General features: G+C 43.5%; 8 protein-coding genes across 8 annotated transcripts; 4 read left to right on the top strand and 4 right to left on the bottom strand.

Annotated features, from left to right (window-relative positions):
- Positions 1–2,429: 2,429 nt before the first annotated feature.
- Positions 2,430–6,125, top strand: EAF02_005213 (uncharacterized protein; the record flags this gene model as incomplete). The annotated part of the gene is made up of 5 exons (XM_038901261.1): positions 2,430–2,612; positions 2,736–2,780; positions 2,847–5,064; positions 5,131–5,882; positions 5,940–6,125. 5 exons carry the CDS (start codon positions 2,430–2,432, stop codon positions 6,123–6,125), a joined length of 3,384 nt encoding a protein of 1,127 aa, XP_038758601.1.
- Positions 6,126–6,610: 485 nt separating this feature from the next.
- On the bottom strand, positions 6,611–8,075 carry EAF02_005212 (uncharacterized protein; the record flags this gene model as incomplete). The annotated part of the gene is made up of 6 exons (XM_038901260.1): positions 6,611–6,741; positions 6,869–7,100; positions 7,148–7,439; positions 7,538–7,665; positions 7,717–7,849; positions 7,969–8,075. The coding sequence occupies 6 exons, from the start codon at positions 8,073–8,075 to the stop codon at positions 6,611–6,613; spliced, it is 1,023 nt and encodes a 340-aa protein (XP_038758600.1).
- Positions 8,076–9,511: 1,436 nt separating this feature from the next.
- EAF02_005211 (uncharacterized protein) lies at positions 9,512–13,001 on the top strand (the record flags this gene model as incomplete). Its single annotated transcript, XM_038901259.1, has 2 exons — positions 9,512–10,542; positions 10,613–13,001. 2 exons carry the CDS (start codon positions 9,512–9,514, stop codon positions 12,999–13,001), a joined length of 3,420 nt encoding a protein of 1,139 aa, XP_038758599.1.
- An 878-nt stretch (positions 13,002–13,879) lies between these two features.
- Positions 13,880–16,203, bottom strand: EAF02_005210 (uncharacterized protein). The gene is made up of 7 exons (XM_038901258.1): positions 15,981–16,203; positions 15,571–15,709; positions 15,325–15,340; positions 14,941–15,019; positions 14,800–14,888; positions 14,208–14,750; positions 13,880–14,155 (listed from the first exon to the last, which is right to left on the bottom strand). Exons 1-7 carry the CDS (start codon positions 16,010–16,012, stop codon positions 14,013–14,015), a joined length of 1,041 nt encoding a protein of 346 aa, XP_038758598.1. The 5' UTR covers positions 16,013–16,203; the 3' UTR covers positions 13,880–14,012.
- A 1,280-nt stretch (positions 16,204–17,483) lies between these two features.
- On the bottom strand, positions 17,484–18,403 carry EAF02_005209 (uncharacterized protein; the record flags this gene model as incomplete). The annotated part of the gene is made up of 3 exons (XM_038901257.1): positions 17,484–17,822; positions 17,880–18,332; positions 18,402–18,403. Coding segments are annotated over 3 exons (501 nt in total). The 3' UTR covers positions 17,484–17,776.
- Positions 18,404–18,733: 330 nt separating this feature from the next.
- EAF02_005208 (uncharacterized protein) lies at positions 18,734–19,831 on the top strand (the record flags this gene model as incomplete). Its single annotated transcript, XM_038901256.1, has 1 exon — positions 18,734–19,831. The coding sequence occupies one exon, from the start codon at positions 18,734–18,736 to the stop codon at positions 19,829–19,831; it is 1,098 nt and encodes a 365-aa protein (XP_038758596.1).
- A 677-nt stretch (positions 19,832–20,508) lies between these two features.
- On the top strand, positions 20,509–22,982 carry EAF02_005207 (uncharacterized protein; the record flags this gene model as incomplete). Its single annotated transcript, XM_038901255.1, has 9 exons — positions 20,509–20,756; positions 21,126–21,244; positions 21,379–21,452; positions 21,523–21,640; positions 21,693–22,070; positions 22,151–22,255; positions 22,310–22,676; positions 22,724–22,756; positions 22,807–22,982. 9 exons carry the CDS (start codon positions 20,509–20,511, stop codon positions 22,943–22,945), a joined length of 1,581 nt encoding a protein of 526 aa, XP_038758595.1. The 3' UTR covers positions 22,946–22,982.
- A 143-nt stretch (positions 22,983–23,125) lies between these two features.
- EAF02_005206 (uncharacterized protein) lies at positions 23,126–23,639 on the bottom strand (the record flags this gene model as incomplete). Its single annotated transcript, XM_038901254.1, has 4 exons — positions 23,126–23,160; positions 23,222–23,285; positions 23,339–23,451; positions 23,597–23,639. 4 exons carry the CDS (start codon positions 23,637–23,639, stop codon positions 23,126–23,128), a joined length of 255 nt encoding a protein of 84 aa, XP_038758594.1.
- Between the last annotated feature and the right edge of the window lie 43 nt (positions 23,640–23,682).

Genomic DNA, 23,682 nt, shown 5'->3' with positions numbered 1-23,682 from the left:
TTGTACATTCATTCAACAAATGTCCGATTCTTCAGTTAATAAGTAAGTGAGAATACTACTTATCTAGGTACACAGGTACCGGCATTATTGTTACTATTTGCGGATATTTATTTTGTTATACTTTACTTTACAAATTACTGTCAAATTCTAGCTCCCGGTGATGCGGACGCGTTTTCCCGCACGCAGCTTGGGCTGATTTTGCTAAGACCGGGTGGAAGCGAACGTGCAAAGCTTGGATAAATGGCAAAGTGCTTGGCTTCTTGTGCCAACATTACGGTCGATCAGATACTGTAGCCTGTTGGATATGTGAGTTTTATTAATGTGAATGGGAATGTGCATCTCTGGGAAAGATTTGCATCCCCTCGTGTATATTTATGTCAAGATTGGGTGGCTGAAGAACTCGGCTGGAGTTAGGCATTTATGAATGAGATTACTTTTTAGGTAATTGATGAGAGAGACTCAGGTATGATGTAAAAGGGAAGGAGATTATTTAAAGAAGGTCCATATGCGGTAAAGGCAGAGGGAATTTGATTTACTTTCCGATTTCCGATTGTCCGTGATACTTGTCCTACTGCGGTAGATACTGGTTGTAGCGAACCGAACTACAGTATTACCAAGGGGAAGCGGATAGGGAGAACACGGGGAATACGAATTCAACAAGCTAGGCATGAAAGAGGTAAGATTCGATTCGCGATTGTTTGCATTTGGTGGAGAGGAATTGGAGATGAGGAGATGAGGAGATGAGGATGCATGAGGATTGGTTTTTGTTGGACAATCTGTTTCAAACGGGTACACCAGTACAATAAAAAGTAATATGATGTTGCCATGTTGGGGATTTCCACAGCTATTGTTAGAAAAAGTCTTATCCCATGGCTTGGGTTACAATTTTGGGACTGGGTCAATGTTGTTGAGACCTTTTGAATATTTATCATGATTCAGTCCAACGGTTTGATGATGGATGGAATGGAATGGGATAGATAGATAGATAGATAGATACCTAGATAGATAGATAGATGATCTGATCGACCCGTAGACGCTGACGGCACTCTCTGGCAGTGCAATGATACAAATGATCAAAAGTACATGTCAATTATTCCTTGCTAGTCCAAAGGATAACAGGTAAATGAATGGTTAACGGGTTATTCAAACTGTCTATGCTGTACATGTATATGTGTCTACCTACATACATGTACATGTACATACCGGTATAAGGTTACATATACGAATCATCGCCTATAGGTATCATGATACTGTAACCAAAATAACGTGTGCTCACTAGCTATTCCAACTTTACCCCTGGCTTGGATTCAGTTCATCAAAATTCCCATCAAAATTCCATTCCTCCCTCCCTGTACGGAGATTTATCCTTTTATGAGGCTTTTAAACCCCTTCACAACAACCCCGCTGTCTTGCCATCTCATAGATTAATTTTCTTTACGCTTTCTACTCTTCGAGCTTGTATACCGACCAATGTTGTGGATTCGTCTAAAAAAAGGAACTCGTTAGTCTTTTACCATCGACGGTGTAAACTACTCATCAAAAGAGATCAGTCAATCTAAAGGAACCGTCGCAAAAGAAAGAAGAAGAAGAAGAAGAAGAAGAAGAAGAAGAAGCAGCAGCAGCAGCAGCAGAAGAACCCGAAATTATATGATCAAACAGGGGAAGGTTCAAGCAACGAATTAAAAAAAAGCGCCAAATAATCCTTGAGTTAATCCTCTTGAAAATAAGTACCAACATCCATCAATCCAAAATCTACGAACAAGTTCCACAGAACCATAAAACCACAGCAGTCCACTACGGAGATATGCCAAGATATGTTTTAGCTGAAATACCCAGTAAACAACCAGACAGCCTGTTCATATGAGAGATTATCGATCGAAGCTTTGAATTCCCTCCTTCGATTCTCCTACCCGTGGAAGAATTGGAAGGTGTGATGAAAGTTCTGGGAATTTGTGTTTTTTCGTTATAAGTGATAATCTTACCTACCTACCTACCTCTCGACCTACTCACTTACTTTGATCTTAATACTGTTTGTCTTGAGCTACTGATCTGATCGATATTTCACACCCGGGAGTGTCTAGGTATACCTACCTACCTACTACATCCAGTGAACCCACCTACCTCCTACCTCCCATAACATCAAAATCTCCAATTCACATACCACCCAAGAAGACATCCGAAAACTTTCCATTAGGAGTACCAATTACACTTTTAATAACTCTTCTCTCTTTTTTTCGAGCAATACAGAGAAGTACGAAGAAGACGGAAACTTAATTCCAAGGAGACAAACAGAATCGATCGGCGTACATTACATCTGACGTTACTGTTACCTACATACCTGCTATTCTGTGTCCCCTTTTCGGTTGGGTGAATTACAATCTTGGCCCCTCGTTTTACCACCACCCCAAAACCTTGGAACTTCTTTCGCCATGGTTCGCATCTCTTTACCAAATCGCCTCAAAACTTACAGCAAAACTGGTTCTCGAAGTACAAGCCCAATTCCGAATACCAACAATAACAATATGAAGAGCAAAACTAGTGGAAGGGATTCGAGTCCCGATAGCAACGGTATCAAAGTCAATGGTTTGGTACTGAAAGTTGTTGTTCTCAAGGTATGGATGATTTGAATCCACTTTTGTCTCTCACTTCATGCAAGCTGAGAACGGTGTCTCTGGGTGTTGATTCTAATGAAGCGTACTATGGAGATACTTTTATTGACGATTATTTATAAATAGGCTAGAAATTTGGCAGCAAAGGACAAGGGCGGGACTTCTGATCCTGTAAGTACATGTCACCTTATCGTGGCGATGAGCTCAGGAACACACAAGCTGATATGCGGATTCTAGTATCTAGTACTTACGCTTGGAGACGAAAAAAGCACAACTCATACAATACAGAAAACATTGAATCCAGAATGGAACGTTACTTTACAATTGCCAGTTACCGGCACAAATTCCCTACTCCTCGATTGCGTTTGTTGGGATAAAGATAGATTCGGAAAGGATTACCTGGGCGAATTCGACCTTGCATTAGAAGATATATTCTCCAACGATTTGCACGAACAAGAGCCGGCATGGTACCCTCTGCGGAGCAAAAGACCTGGTGGAAAGAAGGATAGCAATGTGTCCGGCGACGTCCAACTTCAATTCACTTTGTACGATGTTACCAATCCTTCTGCCAGTTCTGCTCAGATTCTAGAGAAATTCAGAACTCTGGTGGGAGCTGAGAGTCCCGGTTTAGTTACGCCGTTACGAGAACTAGATTCAATTACACCTGGTACGGAAATGACGGAAGATGATTATTTCGATGAGGGCACGGAGCCAAGTGACGAAACCGATGATCCATCTAAGCCCGAGAATTCTGAAAAACGGAAAAAGAGATTGCGACTCAAGGGATTAAGGAAGAAGAAGCAATTGAACGCATACGAATTTTCTGGTGACAGTGAGGTTGTTGGAATTGTTTTCCTGGAAATTGGAAAGGTTACAGATCTTCCACCGGAGCGAAATATGACGAGAACATCATTTGATATGGATCCTTTCGTGGTTGCATCTTTGGGAAAGAAAACGTACAGAACCAGAGTCATTCGACATAATTTAAATCCAGTCTTCAACGAGAAGATGATATTCCAGGTTCTGAGGCATGAGCAAACTTATTCTCTTGCGTTCACAGTTGTCGATAGAGACAAGCTGTCTGGAAACGATTTTATTGCTTCGACTGTATTACCAGTCAAAGATATCACCGACACTGCTCCAGAAGCTGATCCAGAAACTGGTCTTTACGCTATGAGAGATCCCCCTAATCTCAATACTTTGGTCGTACAGCAACCTCAAGCAAAAGGCTCCCGATTTAAATTGCCAATGTCAAGATCTACATCCTCACAAAGCTTGAACAAACTGGGACGTCCAATTTTGAAGAAGGAGTTGTCAAGCTCAAACACGAATAATGGAGGAACCTCCAGTAAAACTACGCCGACTCTTGCTCCTACCAGCGTTCCAGCAACCACTCCAGCAGGTCTTTCTCCAAACGATTCTCTATTACCGCCCCCAGTCGTTGAGCCAGAAGAATCAAGCGAGCAATCTGGTGACCCCGATTTACACTCATTCGAAGTTCCGTTGAAACTCAAAAATGCGGAAAAGTGGGAAGAGAAACACAGTCCAGTTTTATTTATCAAGGCTAAATACGCCCCTTACCCGGCTCTACGACAGCAATTCTGGAGGGCAATGCTCAGACAATATGACAGCGATGAGAGTGGATGTATTAGTAAGGTAGAACTTACGACCATGCTGGATACACTTGGCTCGACTTTGAAAGAGTCCACTATTGATGGATTCTTTAGACGCTTCCAAGCACAAAATGAAGATGGACAATTTTCAGAGTTGACTGTTGACCAAGCTGTTATTTGTTTAGAAGACCAATTGCAGAAAAAGACAAAGGAAACTAACATTGGGGATAAGATGAGAAATTTGTTGCCCGATGCTTCAGCAATGAAACACGCTATACCAAATCAGCTTGGTGGAACCCGAGGAGATCAATCTACAGATGCAGCTGTTACCGAAACATCGGCCCCATCGGATACGACATCAAATCGATTCCAGACGGAGGGATCTGATGATCCATACCCATCAACACAATCTGTCGACCAGTTAGGTACTCCTGGAGAAGAAGGTGAACTTTTGGACTCGGATGATCTCAACAATGAGACTGAAGAACATGTGGTTGAAATTCGAGAATGCCCAATATGTCATCAACCTCGTCTTAACAAACGATCTGATGCTGATATCATCACTCATATCGCTACTTGTGCTAGTCAAGATTGGCGTCAAGTCGATAATTTAGTTATGGCTGGTTTTGTTACATCTAGTCAAGCACAGCGCAAATGGTACTCCAAGGTCATCACTAAGATTTCCTACGGTGGTTACAAACTTGGTGCAAATTCTGCCAATATTCTTGTGCAAGATCGTATCACTGGACAAATTAATGAAGAGAGAATGAGCGTTTATGTTCGTTTGGGTATTAGACTGCTATATAAAGGATTAAAATCTAAGGAGATGGAAAAGAAGAGAAGTATGTTTGGGATTTATTATATATTTAGTGAGAAACCTAGTAGAACAATTGCTAACATGAACCTAGTTCGCAAGCTTCTTAAAGGCTTGAGTTTCAAACAGGGTGTCAAATATGACGATCCTGCTTCGGCAGCAGAAATCCAGAAGTTCATTAATTTCCATCAATTGGATATGAGTGAAGTTCTACTCCCATTGGAACAATTCAAGAGCTTTAATGAGTTCTTCTATCGTCAACTCAAACCAGATGCACGACCATGTTCAGCACCAGATAATCCTCGCATCATCGTTTCGCCTGCTGATTGTAGATCAGTTGTCTTCAACAGAATGGATGAAGCTACCAAGATTTGGGTTAAAGGTCGTGAATTCTCGATTGAAAGGCTCCTTGGTAATGCATACCCAGAAGATGCAAAACGATACACAAATGGTTCATTGGGTGTCTTCCGTCTCGCTCCACAAGATTATCATCGTTTCCATATCCCAGTTGATGGTGTTATGGGAACACCAAAAACCATTGAAGGAGAATATTATACAGTCAATCCTATGGCTATTCGATCCGCACTTGATGTGTATGGAGAAAATGTCCGTGTGGTTATCCCAATTGATTCTCTAGAGCATGGAAGAGTCATGGTTATCTGTGTAGGAGCAATGATGGTGGGAAGTACAGTTATTACTAGAAAGGGGGGTGAAAATGTTAAACGTGCTGAAGAACTCGGATACTTCAAATTTGGTGGTAGTACTATTCTACTTTTGTTTGAAGATGGTGCTATGAGATATGATGATGACTTGGTTGGAAATTCTAGTCAGGCTTTGGAAACTTTGGTAAGTTTTTTGATTGATTTCGTACTAAAAAACATTGTACTAATGGCAAATAAACAGATTCGTGTGGGTATGTCTATTGGTCACCATCCAAGTGAAGGTCAACATACACCTGATATGCGAAAGAATGAAGAAGATATCACCGAATCCGAAAAAGCAGAGGCAAAGAGGAGAATTGAGGGTAGCATCTCAAATCAAGGGGGTAATCTAACGGGAAAGGCACCAAAGGCTAGTATGGCAGGATAGATTTTGGTTTGGTGAAAAGGATGTAGTGAGTGAGACGGGAGTGAAGGGGAAAAGAAAATATTGATTAAATTCGACATTGAAGTGCTCAGTCGAGTTGGGAATTAGGAGAACGGGGGGCGTTTCTTGATATTGATGGGCTTGGGGGTCGGGGTTGCAGACGTGAAATATCGTATGGATGGGTGGGAGGAAGGATTGATAGGGCATATCAAAATATACAATGGATCGATGTCTTACAGGATATACATGGGAGATTAAAGAAATGGAACGAAATGAGAATCAATATATGATAGCGATATAGCGAATTGTGAGCGAAGATTTTTATCGATTCATGATTCAGTCACAGGTTTTTAAGTTGAGGTGGTGTGAATGTGTGTGTATATTTATACTTGGAAATGTATTGATATCGAAACAGAAATCAAAAATAGCAAGGATAGATGTTGAATTAGCCGAACTATCTATCGACCTGTCTATTTGTGGTCATTCGATTAACAACTCTGACCCTCCAAAAACTTGCCAACTTCCTTGGCAAGAATCTCGTGCGTGTGGTAGGTTATGTGGCCGGTGTTGTACCAGAAGTAGTCGGGGATGGGGAGGCAGCCGTAAGATGCATAGTTTGCTGGAAGGGGATTAGTTGAATTTGGAGCGGGGTCGTATTAATGTGTAGTTCATATGAAGAGTAGATTTTGACGATACAAAATAGGGTTGGGGATATAAATGGAAACTCGAGGAAAAAAGAAACTCACTAGCAATATCAGGCGCATCATATCTCGGACAATAGTTTGTGATATTTTTGATCCCGTGCGGCGCGGGATCATCCAGCACGGAAGACAGAAAGGAAAAGGTGTCGAAGACCATGGCTTTGGTGCCGGGGTGCGTGGCGGCGAAGTGGAGCGCGCTGCTGTTGAGGATTTGGTTGTAGGAGGTGAGCATGGTGGTGTTGGGGAGGGGACCGGCGGCGCGGATGAGGTTGGGGGGCTAATTGGGGGTTAGTGGGGGAGGGGTGTGGGGTGTTGGGGACTTACGGTGCGTTGTAAGGGGGGGAGATTCATGAAGAGGAAATTGCGAAACCCGGCGTTGTAGATGGTTTCGATGGCGGCGAATTCGGTGGTGATGATGTTTGTGTAGAGGGAGGGGAAATTGGTGACATTGTGCGAGGGGAAGGTGTAGGAATCGGTGTCGCTGATGTCGTTGATGCCGATCCAGATGGCGACGAGGGTCCGGGAGGGGTCCATGGGGATGATTGGCTGCGCGTAGGTGGACCATTCGAGGATTTGGTTTTCGAGGGAGACGGTGTAGTTGTGGTGGAGGGGGGTGCTGATTGTAGGGGTTTTGGATTAGTAGGTTTTTGTACATGTTGATTGTTTGTGGCACGTGAAGACCTGTTTGGGAGGAATCTGGAAAACAAAACTAACTAGGTTGTAGAGACGTCGGAGCCGGCAAAGGCGAAATCCCAGAGTTGTTTGCTACAGCGGGATGGGAGACCGGAAAAGCAGGATGTGAGGTATTCGACCCAATTGGGACCGCCTGCTGATGTTCCAAGCTGGTTGTAGTTTTAGTGATATGTACAAACAGAAATTTAGGAGCCAAATACTTGATTTTGGATGATTTCATTACTCAAGATTTGGGCGGGAGTATATGAGAAATTTTGAAGATCGCCAATGAAGGAGTAATTTTGTCGACCGTATGTTCCTTGAACAAATGTGTACGAATCACCGAATGCGAGACTGGTATGGAGGGTTAGAATTTTGGCAGTTATTGGGTTGCGATTCACTGGGACTTTTTCGACGGGTGGAAATAGGAGTCATGAAATTCTTCGGGTACTCCGTGTATTCCGTTCACTTACAAGTACTTGGTATCTTCCCAACTGAAAGAGGATTTGACATCTTTCGTGGGAAATGCCCATATGGTTCTTAGCCCAGAGATAACACAGATGGTGCTCAATAACTTCATATTGAAAATGAGAAATCTTAATTTTGTAGTCAAAACGACCTTGAAGCAATCGACGACTTGTCTAAGTGTTTATATATACAAAGGGCCAAACCCTCCAAACCACACCTCCTCACCGTATATCGTTCCCCTAGCTATATGTACGATCATCAATTCTCGCTGGAGATATTTTCCGAAAAGTATATATGGCGGTATGCATATCTCCCCGAAAGCTCCGATTGGGCTCAGAATGAAAGGGTTGAAAATGCGGGGAAGGGGACGGAGAAACTTTTCCCGAATGGATGGAATATTACTAGCATGGAGTCCATGCGTCCCCCTCTCCGCAAAGTTATACTCGGATAATCGTCTACGCTGCTTGAAAGATAGAGATATATAGTGTATCGATTTCCTTCTAGATGAGTGCCTCTTTTGAAGTCTGATCTGATCTCTTCTGACCTGGCCCCATCTCCTCTTTCACACCAGCTTGTCAAAGCCTTCCAGCAACGACATATTCATCCGTTGCCTCTTGAACGGGTTTCGATATTCCTCAATTGCAAAATCCTCTCAATCACAACTAGCCGATATTTACAAAGTAGGAAAGAGAGCGTGATAGATGAGCAATATGACATCACTCTTTCATGGTCATCTATCACCTCACGCCGCAAACGCTCTTCCGCCATGAGAAGTCTCATTATTAATGGCGGAAACCGGCACCGCTCGCTTATCACCACCAAGAGTACCAAGAACAAAATACAGTCTCTCATTCGTCAATACGAGCCAAGATTCCACAAAATATGTCTTCGGTCGACTTCGCCACCAAACAAAGGCTTAGCACGTGCGCCAAGTAGTCACGTGATATAACAATATCCAATGACATCTTGTCTTTTCTTCCCATGACAATTTTCCACTCCGTTTCCGAGCGGAATCTACGATGCGGGGAGGGCCAAGCCAAACCCGGCTAAGACTGCCCAAACCAAGACGTCTTGGCTCTTGGACCTTAATGATGCTATCCATACAAAGAGATTGTGTGAGTAGAACTAAGAAAGTGCCATGAGTTAATGAGCTCATCGCGTCGTTCTTTCTTACGATGATAGGTACAAGTTTCCCAATATTTGGCTTCAAGGCTCTTGGCTATTCCGCCAATGTAGCTTCCTGATGACTTGGAGGAAGGTCTATCATAGGCTGATACGGTGGGAAAGAGCAAGATAAATGATCTTTTGGTTTTCTGGAAGGAATATATAAGGATGTGTTACCCCGCATTGGGTCTGGATGTATTCACTTAAGAATTATCTCTTGATTATCACGATTTGATTCCCTACTATTCCCTCGATTAGGAATAGATGACGATATCCTTTTGTTCAATATAATACTTAATCACATCTCATATACACACAACATACATACATACACATCTTAAGATACCCACACATCCCAAACATTGTCTGATACAATTATCAATAATGGCATCTCAAGAAAAAACATCCTATACCACCCGTCCGCACGCCTTCCTTCTCACCCCGCAAGATGCCGCCAGTCAGCTATCCACCAACCTCGAGACAGGTCTTACAGCAAGTAAAGTCCAATCAATACAAGCTTCACATCCACCCAATGAGCTTGATACCAGCGGTTCAATCTCTTGGTATAAAATCCTCATAAAACAAATTTCCAACGCCATGATTCTCGTTCTTGTATTCGCTATGGCGCTTAGTTTTGGCGTAGGCGATTACATTGAAGGAGGAGTTTTGGTTGCCGTCATTGTACTAAATGTTATGATTGGTTTCTTTCAAGAGTTCAGTGCAGAGAAGAAAATGGATTCTCTAAGAGCTCTTTCTTCGCCATCGGCTTCGGTACTGCGAGATGGATCTGTTGTTGTGGTTCCCAGTGCGGAAGTCGTCCCTGGTGATATCGTACTTTTGAAAACGGGCGATACGGTACCAGCCGATTTGCGCATTTTCGAAGCTATGAATTTGACCTGTGAAGAGAAGAGTTTGACGGGAGAATCTGAGCCAGTTGAGAAGATCACCTCGAATGAGATCTGTGTGCCTGGTACTGAAGAGAGAGCGACAACAGAAGAGCAAGTTGGCATTGCTGATCGTAACAACATGGCATATTCTACCACGACGGTTATCAAAGGCCGCGGAAGAGGAATTGTTGTATTTACAGGCATGCAAACTGAGGTTGGAAAGATCGCGGCTTCGACGACGAAGAAGCAACGCAAGGAGGGCAGATCGATGAATTATAAGAAATATGGAAAAGCGCAGCCGGTTAAGGGAGCTGCTAGACGTACTTACGATTTTGTTGGAAAGTTCTTGGGACTTACTGAAGGTACTCCTTTGCAGAGAAAGCTGAGTAAGGTTGCGTATATCCTTTTTGGATGCGCAATTCTACTGGCAATTGTAGTGTTTGGTGTAAATCGATTCATCGTCACAGATGAGGTGGCTATTTATGCTATCTCAACTGGTATTGCTATTATTCCTGAATCTTTGATCGCGTAAGTACACTCACCCATGGTCTACTCAAGATGCAACCTTAAAATCCGAACAACATCTAACATCATTTAGAGTATTGACAATCACAATGGTTGTTGGCATGACCGTTATGCGTAAAGCTAATGTCGTCGTCCGAGATCTATCAGCACTCGAAGCACTTGGTGGAGTTACAAATATTTGCTCCGACAAAACCGGTACACTTACCCAAGGCGCCATGATTGTTAAGAAAGTATGGATTCCTAAAATTGGAATCTATACCGTGAATCATTCTATGGATCCCAACAATCCTACCGAGGGTACTGTTACCAAGGCACCACTCAAGTCCGAAGGTATGCAGACACCAGATTCTCCCAGCGAGACTGCAAAAATAGATTTCGATACTCAGCGCAGTGCTGCTGCTCTGAAATTTGATATTCCAGCCGAGAAAGCGGTTAGAGATGAAAGAAAGAACCCATCGTCAGAACAAGAGGAAGAGCCAGCCGAGATTGTACCAGAACTAGAGAGTTTTCTTCAGTCGGCTGCACTTTGTAATCTTGCTACCGTTAAACATGAAGTAGTAGAAGGCGAGACGACTAAAAAGTGGCAGACGACCGGCGAGCCAACAGAAATCGCTCTGCAGGTATTCACTCATCGATTTGAATCTGGAAAAAAAGTGTTCGAAAGCAAAGGATGGAAACAAACCGCCGAGTTTCCATTTGATAGTAGCATCAAGCGAATGTCCGTTATCTATCAACGACCAGATGGGGAGCATATAGTCTTCACCAAAGGAGCTGTCGAGAGAGTTTTGGATCTCTGTTCTTCTGTCGGAAGTGGAAATACCAATGAGACAATGACGGACGAGCTAAAGGAATCGATAATTCGACAAATGAACAGATTTGCCGAACAGGGCCAGCGAGTCCTTGCAGTAGCCGCCAAACCTTGGACCACTGCTGCTTCACAAGACAAGAATTTAAATGATGAGAGTCTACGAGGTGAAGTGGAACAAGATCTTACACTTCTTGGCCTAGTTGGGATCTACGATCCACCTCGCGATGAGACAAAAGATGCTATTAGGGAGTGTACTCAAGCCGGAATCAAAGTTCACATGCTCACTGGAGATCATCCCTCTACCGCGAAAGCCATCGCCCAGGAAATCGGTATCATCCCGAGAAATCTTGGACAGCTATCTGCTGGAGTTTCTGCATCTGTCGTTATGAAGGCTACGGATTTTGATCACCTCACCAATGCAGAAATTGACGCGCTTCCAACTCTCCCTCTGGTACTCGCTCGTTGCGCCCCGGATACGAAAACGCGTATGATCCATGCGCTGAGAAGGAGAGGATTGTACATGGCCATGACAGGCGATGGAGTAAACGACGCGCCTAGTCTTTCCGAAGCAGACGTCGGTATCGCCATGGGTATCGCCGGCTCCGACGTTGCCAAATCCGCAGCCAAGATGGTCCTTCTCGATGATAAATTCAATAGTATCGTATCAGCTATTCGCGAGGGACGTCGCATGTTTGATAATATCCAGAGATTCGTACTCCATCTCCTTTCGTCCAATGTGGGAGAAGTGATATTGTTAATTGCCGGTCTCGGTTTCCAAGATGTCAACAGACAGTCTGTATTCCCATTGAGTCCATTGCAGATTCTTTGGATCAATATGCTTACATCCAGTTTCCCCGCTTTTGGATTGGGAAAAGAAAAAGCAAGTTCGACCGTGATGAGACGCCCCCCTCACGATAATAAGCGAGGTGTGTTCACCACACAAATTCTCGTCGATATGGTTGTCTATGGTATCCTCATGGGAGCCTGCACACTTCTCACATTCGTCATCATCATCTACGGCGTCAACGACGGAAATCTAGGCCGTGATTGCAACCGCAGCTATGGGCCAGCCTGTGGACCCGTCTTCCGGGCTCGCGCCGCCGTCTTCGCAGAGCTCACTTGGTTAATCCTCATCTCGGCTTGGGAATTCAAATCCATCCGTCGCAGCATGTTTCGTCTGGACGCCACTTCGGAAAGCTCATTCCCGTTCTTCAAAGACGTGTATGAGAATCGTTTCTTGTTCTGGGCTGTGGTCATCGGTGCTTTGTCTGTCTTCCCCGCAGTCTACATTCCGGGTTTGAATACTTCGGTCTTCAAACACGTGGGTATTACATGGGAATGGTCATTAGCCTTCGGTGCCGTTTTCGTATTCGTTCTAGGTATCGAAGCGTGGAAGGCGACGAAGAGATATTTCGGATTGTTCGAGCAGCTCGATGAAGAAGAGGCTGAACGGGATCGCAAATTAGGATTGCGACAGGGCTTCTTTACATTTGCGAAGTCGACGACTTCGATCGGCAGATCTTCGATGGATCAATATTCTGTCAAGGAGAAGATTGCGGGAATGGGTAGTCTGGGTTCGGCGCCGACGACAAGATCGATGCTTCAAAAGGAATCCAGGGCGGGAACGGGTTTAAGTGGTGATTCAGCGGTTTAGGTTTTAGGGTTAGGGATCTGTTTTGAAAGCGGAACATAGCATAGAATAACAGCGTTTAATGATAGGTTAATAAGTTTAATTACAAGATAAGCAAGTGTGTTCCAGACTTGTGAATATGAGAAATATTAGAAAAATGAAAAGTATTTTGTCAATCTTCTAAAATCATGCTTCACACAACCAATCGAACCAACACAACATCAACTTTATCTCCCGAGCTCCCTCCCCCCTTCGGGTTTCAACAAATCGCTTCAAATTCCTCCCATTGCTTCATTCACCTTACTTTTCTCCTTCCATGCCCCCTCTCTATCCATTCATTTACTCATCCTTCCATCCTCTCACAGCCCTCTAAACCCCCCCCCCAAATATCCACCCAAAATCCAGGTCTTCAGGTGTTCATCTAATCTATATCTCATCCACAAAACATCAATATAACTCATCATCACCACCCTCATCACCACCACCATCACTTTCCAACTTCCAAGGAACCTGTTCAATTCAAAGTGAAGATGTATGTATGACCGACTAGATATATAAAAAATATGAAATACAAAATCATTAAGCCCAGAGTTTAGTTTAGGTCTATTTTGATAGAATGGTGAGTTGAGAATAGGAGGAACTGTAAAGTTCCTCAGATCAGTGAGTCGATGATGACGGGGAGGAGGAGGAGGATTGAGAATGGTGGTCAAGGAATGAATAATCTGTGCATAATTAATATGCATCTCAATGCGAGTAGATAGAATCAACAAATGAATTAATCGTTGAACCTGGACAATCATTTCATTGAGGTGCCCGCGTGCAAACCCTCCATGATACAATAATCAACCGAAATAGATAGCTTCAAGACATAACAAATTCACACTAGCCATAAAAAGTATCCATACAGTAAATTATTTTTCATTGAATCGTAAATCTAGCTCTAATAGCTCGCTTTAAAGGTATAATATCTCTCAATACTGAGCAAAACATCACATCATGTCATTTTTTTGACTCCCATTTTTACACCAACATAATCTAATCGAAAACAATAGCTGCCTTAATAGCACTCTTGTTCTTGATGGACTCCAAAGCTTCACCCCATTGTTCAAGCTTGAAGGTCTTGTTAACAATACCCTCAACCTTGACCTTGCCTGAGTCGAGGTAATCGATGGCAGCAGCTATGTATTATTAGCAACAGAATAAGTGTACATAAGATGAAGGAATACTTACGGAACATGTAAGTCTCGGAGAAGGAACCAAGAATGGTGATCTCATCACCAAAGATCTTGGATGGTGGCCAGGTAACTCTAGCAGAGCTGCTGTAGACACCATAGACTACGAGCTTACCTCCACGGCGAACGTAGTTGATAGCATCCTCGAGAATCTTAGCGCTTCCGGTAGCTTCAACAACAATGTCGAAACCATATTTGTACTCATCCTTGATTTGTTGGAATTGAGCTTCTGGGTTATCACGGGAAAGTTCGATGTAGATATCAGCGGCATCAAGCTTCTTTGCGAGATCCATCTTAAGACCACCTGGAGCGGCGAGGACGACCTTGCATCCACCATTTTGTCTGAGCAATTGAGCGAGAACGAGACCAGTTGGTCCAGCACCGAACATGAGAACGGATGAACCCATCTTTGGTGCAATCTTCTCAAGACCGTGAGCAGCGCATGAGGCTGGCTCGAGGAGGGTAGCATCAACATCTGAGAGGTTCTCAATCTTGAAAACCTTAGCGGCTGGGTAAGCACAGTACTCTGCGAAACCACCATCTAAATTGAATTAGCTTTGATATCTGGTTGTAATTTGTGTTTAGCTTACCCATAGTAACACCGTGAGCGTTGAAGTTCTCGCACAACAAGAGTTGACCACGACGGCAGTAGAAGCACTCCTCGCAGAGTTCGGAGTTACTGGAGATAGGTTAGTATATTGAACACGCATGTATGATTGAAGAGTACTCACTCAGCTACAACTCTGTCACCAACATTGAAGCCCTTGACCTTAGGTCCAGTGGCAGCAATAACACCGACAGTTTCATGTCCTATTAGATCCCAATGTTAGATGCTTGATCAAAGCCTTGATGGAATGTAACATTATGAAGTAGGAACGAAAGTGGAAATTCTTTCAATATGTCCATATTGGTTGTATCCTGACTGAGAAATTAGTCTGCAGATGACCAATCCTCCACTAGAGGATGACTGGAGGGAAAGTTTGTGTTCCCATCTCCAACCAACAATGTTATCTGTCATTGAACTCGCCAAGATATGCAACGGTCTTCACCAGCCAAAGAGAATCGAATATTCAAAGCAAGGAATCGACGAAGAAAGGAAGGAAGGTATAGCATACCAGGAATAAGAGGGAACTATAAATAACGCCACGTTAGCTTTTGGTTCTTATAAAATATATAAACTCATCCCAATATGTTTAGCTTAAAGCACGTAAACCTCTCAAGGTACCTAGGTGTAGGTACCCATCCAGGTGTATATTCTCAACCCGCATACTCGTCTTAATAGATAAAACGTCATGGTGGGGAAGATATCACATCACCCCTTTCTAATTCACATATATAAAAGGGAAGTCTCTCTCTCTTACCTTTGCAATGAATTCTCCCTCGTGGATGTGCAAATCGGTTCCGCAAACACCACAGGCCTTGACCTTTACCAAGACATCGTTATCACGGAGCTTTGGGAGAGGAACCTCAACGATTCCGTATTCTTCTGGCTTGGAGTATCTATTATCGTTCGAGTTAGCTTTATTAATTTATGTGCCTTCTCAAGTGGTGAAAGGATAGAAACGTGTTTGGTTCTAGTGTATCAAACGCTCTCGATTTCTCGAAAGATTTCAATCTGTCATACGGCTTCAATCATTGAATGGTTTGAATCATTCAATCGATATCAACTGTACAAACAATTTGACCCCGTCAAACATCTGCTGGATACACTGCTACTTCCAACACGATGCCACCCCAAAACCCCTCACCAAAACAAGAACAGTATACATACCTCAAAGCTTTCATGGAAGTTGGGAGAGACATATTGGCTGGTATGATCTTTTGATTCTTTTGAAGAAAGTTAAACAATTAAAGAGTTAAAGTAGGATATCTTTTGAAGGTACGTTATTGAGGGTATTATTTTTTCAGATGGTATGAAGAAGAAGAGCAAGACGAGAGAGAAGAAGATTGGCTTTCTTATAGTAATGAAGCTACGCAAGATATGGAAAGAGGGAGGGACAGCCAACTCCTTGTCATGGTGGGGTGGGGTACCTAGCATGAAATGATTATGATCCTGTTGTTGTTGGATGCCCCGCCATTGAATCATCTGGAAATGTTTCCATCAATCTTACTTGGATCATGGAATGACTAACTGAGCGGTTCGTGGGAACGGTTCCTTGCAATTGGCTCCATAAGAAACTGTAAGGTATGAGTTGGTGCGAGTTGAAGTGCACTGTGCAAGCCATATGTACCTAACAATGCTAGGTAGCTACGACATGATGAGTTCGTACTAGACGGCGTTACGACTGACTTGTTCTTATTGCTGATTTATGAGGTATGGATAGCTATACGATGAGGTCTAATATCAATCATCGAAAGGCATCCAGCAGAATACAAAATACGTTTAATTCTCGTCGGTGCCTAAGGGTTCAGAGAATGATCGAGAAGCATCAAACATAAACATTTACACCGCACAACGTTAACAGAACAACCTTCAATATACTTCCTCCAGATTCTACTCACCCACACCTCCTCTGCAAAATCCGACAAGGAAAAGCGCGTTACCAAGGCATCAAGCACCAATCGGACATCCATTCCTCAAGCTTTCCCAAGCCATCTAAACGCCACGAAAGGCAATAGGATGTGAGGATCAAAAAATAATCGTACAACCCCACGTTTCTCACGAGTCACCAACATTTGTACATACATCGTCGATATTTTTATGGATTTGGACTGTTTGACATTCTAGGCCATCTCCACTACAAAACTCTTTCACTCATCGACGGAACACCAGAAGATCGATATCAACATCCAGATTCCGAATATATCATGGTCAGAAATGGACATCAAAATAGAGAGTAAGACCGAGCAGAAGTACGATGACGATATTGACTACATGATTATTGCTCTGGGTGGGTCCAAAATCGGAAAAGGTCGCGGGGATATTGGTGGGGTTGCTTTTTTCGGTTTCTAGTACTTCATAGGCCGACCTTCCATCTGTATGAACAACGAAACACTTTTTGGAATAATTACATGAACGAGCATGACCTGATCTGACCACATATTGATGAGTTTTGAGGCTTCAATTTGAAATCTTGAATCTTGAATCTTTGATCTCCCTTGACCTTTCTTTGATCTTTCATGGCCGAAAGACCCGAGTGATATGTGGCATAGAATGTGTCCGGGCCGCTGCGTTTCGTTCGGGATCATTAGGTAAAAATTTAACGTGTACATTAACGTCAAAAGCAGTTCATAGTTACACACAATGTTAACTTCACCAAATTATAAATTTCATACGAGACGTCAACAGATTCAAACAGTCATGAAAAGAAAAGCAGAGAATGAGTCGCAGGATATGTGAGGGAGTATCGTGTTTTCACGTCATAATAAATTGAAGGGGTATTGGAAGAAGCTCATTATGCTACCTGACAGTTTTGAAGTGTCAACTTCCACCTTCGACCTATGCTCCCCCGGCGATTACTTTCACTCGACCTAACGCGCTACTGTCCAGTCGTCCAACCATACAAGTGTTTATGAGGAATTCCTGTCGGATGCATTGAGCAAGCGTAAAGAAATTGTAGAATAAATCTACGAAGGAGGGGCAGCTCCACGTCCACGTCCAGCACCACCACGGCTGTGAAAGAAAGTATTAGGATTGGTCAACCAAATATGATAGATGCGTGAAACTTACAATGTAGGGTTGAACTCTCCTGGTGCGGCACCTTCCTTGCTCTCACCACCCTCACGTCTGCGGTAATCGCTACGGTCACCACGCTCTCCACCACCACGTCCACCACGGCCACCGAATGGCTTGCGCTCACGCTCGTCACCTCCCATCATTCCACGAGGAGGAGCGTGGGATCTTTGGACCTTGATGTGGGTAGCTGGGACAATCTCAGCGGGGAGATGGAGCCATTCGCGGAGGTAGTCGAGACCCTCTGGGGTGAGGGTGTAGTAGTAGTATTGCCAAGAGAATTGAGTCTTGACATATCCACGGGAGGTCAAAGATTGACAAGCCTTGACAACGTAAAGGTTACGGGTGTCGATATCTGGGTGCTTGTTTTCGTACTCCTTCTTTGCGACAAGTACGCCCTCACGGAACAAGTACTCGTGAATCAACTTGCGGTCGGCCTTTGGGATAAGCCTGTAAATTAATTTATTAGTCTTTTTGCATTTTGAGATAATACCATCAAGACAATTGTTAATATCTTACATCTTGGCGGTTTGTCGAGTTGCTTGAAAGTTTGTCGATGTCGAGAGGTGTAAGAAAAATCGAAGTAATTCAAAATTCGAATATTCTGAATTGTGTGGTTCAAGCGCTAGCAAGCGAAGATGTGGCTGATAGCTTTGCAGAATCCAAGATTGATGCACGTGACAGCTAGCAAAGCCACTCAGCCACTCGGGTGTTCTACGGCACAGGAACTTCCACCATTTGGATGTTCCAAGGTTGATATCAAACTTGTCGAAAACCACCAACAACATCGCAAAGCGCGATGATAGTTTGAATTTCATTAAAACAATCCCGATAACAAAAAAGCTGACAATATGGTATCACAACTTCAAACCGTCAACGTTTTGTTGACTTCATTTCCGGGCTTGAATCTACCTTCGACTCTATCCCTACCTCTGCCTACAACCACCACTGTATCAGAGCTTCAAGACAAACTTTATGAGCGCATTCCATCTCAAGATCGTCGCCTTATTCTCACAACTATCTCGAATAAATTACTTTCTGCCGAATCGACTTCTCCAATATCGGATTTACTATCAAATCCGGATGATGAATTTCTATCTTTACGACTTTCAGCGCGATTATGTGGTGGCAAAGGAGGTTTTGGATCTCAACTTCGTGCAGCTGGAGGTCGCATGTCCTCGAAACGTAAGAAGGGACAAGGTGACCAAAATGGATCAAGTCGAAATTTGGATGGTCGCAGATTAAGAACAGTCAATGAAGCAAAGGCATTAGCTGAATATCTAGCCATCAAACCAGAAATGGCAAAGAAAGATAAGGAAGAGAGAAGGAAACGATGGGAACAAGTTGTGGAATTGACAGAGCGAAGAGAACAGGAAATTAAGAATGGCACTAAAGGAAAGGTGGATGGTAAATGGGTTGAGGATAAGGAGGAAGCCGGAGAGAGAACGCGTGAGGCTGTTCTTGCGGCTATGAAAGCTGGGAACTATAAGGATAATTTGTTGGCAACATCTTCAGGTAGTGGCTCAGGAACCGATGGCTCCACAAGTGAAGAAGATGAGGTTATGGGTGGTACAGACTCGAACGATACAACTCCACCATCTGACTCTACACCCGGTAAGCCGAAGGCTATGAATTTCTTTGGCTTTGACGAGGATGACGAGTTTATGAGTGATGACGACGAGGAAGAGGAAGAGGAAGATGAAGACGATGTAGTCGAAGCCAAGAAACCTGCGATACCCGAGGAAGTTCTGGAAGCAGAAGCAGAAGAGGACCAGGAGGTTGAAGTTGAGGAAGTTGACAAAGAACCAACACCACCCCCTGCCCCAGCTCAAACAAAAGACAAAGCTCGATCAAGGATACCCGTCAAATCCCAAGCAAAGGCACCTGCAAATGCATCTGCAAAATCTCCCGCAAAAGGAAAAGGAAAAGGCAAGGGGAAAGCTAAATGATCCAAACTTTCATATGCATTGATATTACAGCGCGGCGTTTGGGACTATGATTTCGAGCGGGATAGTCACGGACTGCTTAAATAGTGATCACTACAAATGAACCATAACTAATCTTTAACCTACTGATACTGAGACTACTTGTGAATATGTACAAGCTACTTCCTCTCCTTCGTACACTCCTCTACTTCGCTCTTCACCCTTGTTCATCCCCCTCTTAAACATTCACCGAGATTTGACTCTACTAGGACCAACTACTCTTCTGAAGTACAAGGAAATAGATCGAATGTGAATGGAACACAGTCATGATCCGCTTAGATAATGATGCGCATGACAAATCGAATGATAATGAAATCATGGCTTGTTCGTGGAATACAGATATCTCTTATCCTTCTTCCAATGAGTAGCAAAAAATAACATTTTGAGTAGGTTGATATAAATGTTGTGCTATCTACCTGTCCTGTACCTAAGTATGGCCCTGATAATGCATACGAGTACCTACATATGCAGTAGCAGATGCTTGGTAGCGGGGTCACTGATAACTACCTGCTCAAGGACAGCTTCCCCTCAGATAAGCATTACCAACAATAAAATAACAATATATCATAAATTAATAAATACAATCTTGATTTCCATTTATAAACCAATGCATTTTACTTGAGTTCCTGTATTTCCTGAAAATGTCAAGATTAAATTCAAGAACTCTTTTCAAAACCATCCCCTTGAGAACAACCCCGAGGATTGGAAACTTCGGTTGGATTAGGAACTATTCCGAGGGCTCGTTGAGAACAGGGGATTTATCAGATGGAAGAATTAGGGAGATCGCGCGGAAGGTTGATAGGGAGAGATTGTGGAAAGAATTGCATTATACGTGTCAATGGGGGAGGGGGGAGAAATGGGGAACGTATGTTTGGCCATTTTTCATTGAGTTTGAGCTTTGGACTTCGATATAAGGGAAGGGAAAGGGAGACGACGCAGAAGCAAGGATGAAATTTGTGACAGAGAAATGACATTGGAAAGTTCCTGAAAGTCTTCGGGTCTGGAGCGGATGCAATTTGCACGTTGGATATGTTTAGATGTTGCTCAGTGCAGCCTGCCTCCATGCCATTCTTATTATGGGCTCCAATCTGTGTAGTGCAGTTATATAAAGGTCAAGCGATTATCATATGGGGCAAGCCGCAAATGACATGGTTCTACTACAGGATCAGTCTCTGTGATCATTTGCATGTAGTATCTTTCAATTTTTTCAATCTACAGTATGTTGCATGATATGCACAGAATTCTGACAGCAATCCAGAGGGGAAACTGATCGAGGAATGTCCCGACTTGCGCTCTCCTCCGCCGACAAACAAGCACGGGATTGGTTCGTCGAAACAACTAAAAATATCGGCTGTGATGTGAAGATTGACACTATGGGTGAGCTTCCGATCTCCTTCTCTATTCTATTTTCCATCTTCCTGTACCTACCCTCCTCCTTTTTACTCCTCTCACGTGTAGCATCATCACATAAAATCCTCGAAAGCGCATGTGATAATGATTGATCAACAAAGGTAATATTTTTGCAATCCGACCCGGAAGAAAGGATGGACCAGCTACCTATGCGGGGAGTCATTTGGATACACAGGTACGCACTTCCAGAATGCTAGCCTATATATGAGGATAACATTGTATGATGATTGACTAATGAGTCAAAGCCGACGGGAGGAAGATACGATGGAATTTTGGGTGTTCACGCAGGTATTGAAGCGTTGAAGACAATGAATGATTTGGATATTGAAACAGAATATCCTACGGGAGTTATTAATGTTTGTTGTACTATGATTCCGTGGCTATATACAATGACAGACTAACTTGATGGATACAGTGGACAAACGGTACACATCTGCATCACCCCAACACCCCCCTCTAACCTTCTCTCTAACTGCCGCCACAGAAGAAGGAGCGCGCTTCCCCAAATCCATGATATCCTCCGGCGTGTGGGCTCACGACATTCCCCTCTCGGTGGCTCATGATTTGTGCGAAGTAAATGGGCCGGCAACCATGAAATCAGAATTAGAAAGAATAGGATATTTCGGTGCAACTCCCACTTCATACCTGGATAATCCAATCGGTGCACATTTCGAACTACATATTGAACAAGGTCCAATTCTCGAGAGGAGTAAAACGAAGATTGGAGCTGTGACGGGCGTGCAGGCTTATAGGTGGTATACTATTACAGTGAGGGGAAGAGATTGTCATACTGGTACGTTATGTTATAGAGATGTGTCTGTAATTGAAGAGATGTGAACGTGGGTCGGATGATGAATTGAGAATGCTTTATAGGTACAACGGATTTCGAGAATCGTTCAGATGCTATGCTTACAGCTGCAAAAATTATTCATCATAGCCACAACAAGGCAGCTGAAATGGGTTGTCTAGCATCCACAGGTAATGAAGCCTTTCCCCCAAGATAAACTGCGGTACTTTGCTTACCTATGCTAGGTATCCTCACTCTCAAGCCTGGCTCTACTAATACTGTTCCGGGATTCGTACAGTTTTCACTTGATATCAGGTCTCCGGAGGATCAAAGGCTTCTGAACTTTGAGAAAGAATTAAAAAGAGATTTTGAGTTGATTGCTGCTGGAGAGCAGATGCCAACTCTTGGGGCTAGTGGAAAGAGAGGTAAAGGTTGTTTGGTGGAATGGAAAATGGATACAGATTCTCCGGCTACTCATTTCAACAAAGATTGTATTCGATGCGTAGAAGAGAGTGCTGGAGATTTGGCTGGAACAGCTTCTGGTATCGGAGATCAAACAGAAGCCGTCTCCGAAAGTTATAGGAGAATGGTATCAGGCGCTGGACATGATAGGTAAGAATGAGAATCTGATGATAAGGACCACGCTAAACACAACCTAGTGTTTATACTTCGAGACATGCTCCAACCTCAATGTAATCCTCTTCCTTTTCACTAATACCAGAATATCACTAACCATAAGTAGGATCTTTGTGCCTTGTAAAGACGGCGTCAGTCATAATCCAGCCGAGTATTGTAGTCCAGAAGACTGTGGGAATGGTGCACAAGTCTTGCTTGGAGCGATGTTGAGATATGACCGACTGAGAGCTTTGAAAAAAGCCTGAATGCACTTTGAAAATGCATAACTCATGGATATCAACACATCTACCAAATTTGAATCAAGCACGTCTATTCAAGCCGACTCGTTTCTCATCAATTCGCATAATGACTCTGTATGATACATATCCATTGTGAACGTCTTCTGCTCTATCCCACCATGCAACCCTCTAGAACCTTCATATACCTTACTGATCCAATCGAGTGGGGAATGTTCCGTTGTCTACAACATTCCACGTTAGCCAAACCTTGCCTTCCGGTCCCTTTCAAGTGTCACTACTAACCACGTTGGTCATCCCATCTCTCAACCCAGGCACTTGGGCACAATGACTTGTAGGCCAAGAAGAACTATTCCCCTCTATCAGTATATTTTCCCCTCTCAATCGATCGCAGAAACGTACTTGACGGCATGGTGCGAAATCCTCGCCCTTGGCTAGGATACACTTGTGATAGTCGACATAGTTTTGCCAGCAATGTTTAGTTTGGTTCTGGTTGGGGAATCGAGCGTCGAATCCTATATCCTACAATCAGTCTTCCGGTCATTTCGCAGAGCCCGGCGGCGGATAAATTGCATACCAGCTGTTTAGAAATTCAGTTAGCAATCAATCAGACCATTTTTAAATATACAAACAGTGGGCGGGCCCCCGGATGGCACATACCAGTAACGAACTTGAAGGGCTTGGTCTCGCGATCTTCAGACATATTTGCGTGTTTGTTTTCTGGCAATCACAGAATTTAGAGGGGA

The sequence above is a fragment of the Botrytis sinoallii genome (assembly GCF_014898435.1).
Source record: "Botrytis sinoallii strain Bc 23 chromosome Unknown BSIN_008, whole genome shotgun sequence".
Taxonomy (NCBI): Eukaryota; Fungi; Ascomycota; class Leotiomycetes; order Helotiales; family Sclerotiniaceae; genus Botrytis; species Botrytis sinoallii.
Note: the sequence above shows the minus strand (reverse complement) of the source record. Positions and strands in the feature narration are given on the sequence as shown.

Excerpts from the sequence above, each read along its gene's own strand:
- EAF02_005210 (XM_038901258.1), bottom strand. The coding sequence starts at position 16,012 with ATGTCTCTCCCAACTTCCATGAAAGCTTTGAG. Across the intron at positions 14,889-14,940 it reads GGTGACAGAGTTGTAGCTGA|TAACTCCGAACTCTGCGAGG; the intron begins GTGAGTACTCTT and ends ACCTATCTCCAG. Across the intron at positions 14,156-14,207 it reads CTCCGAGACTTACATGTTCC|CTGCTGCCATCGATTACCTC; the intron begins GTAAGTATTCCT and ends AATAATACATAG.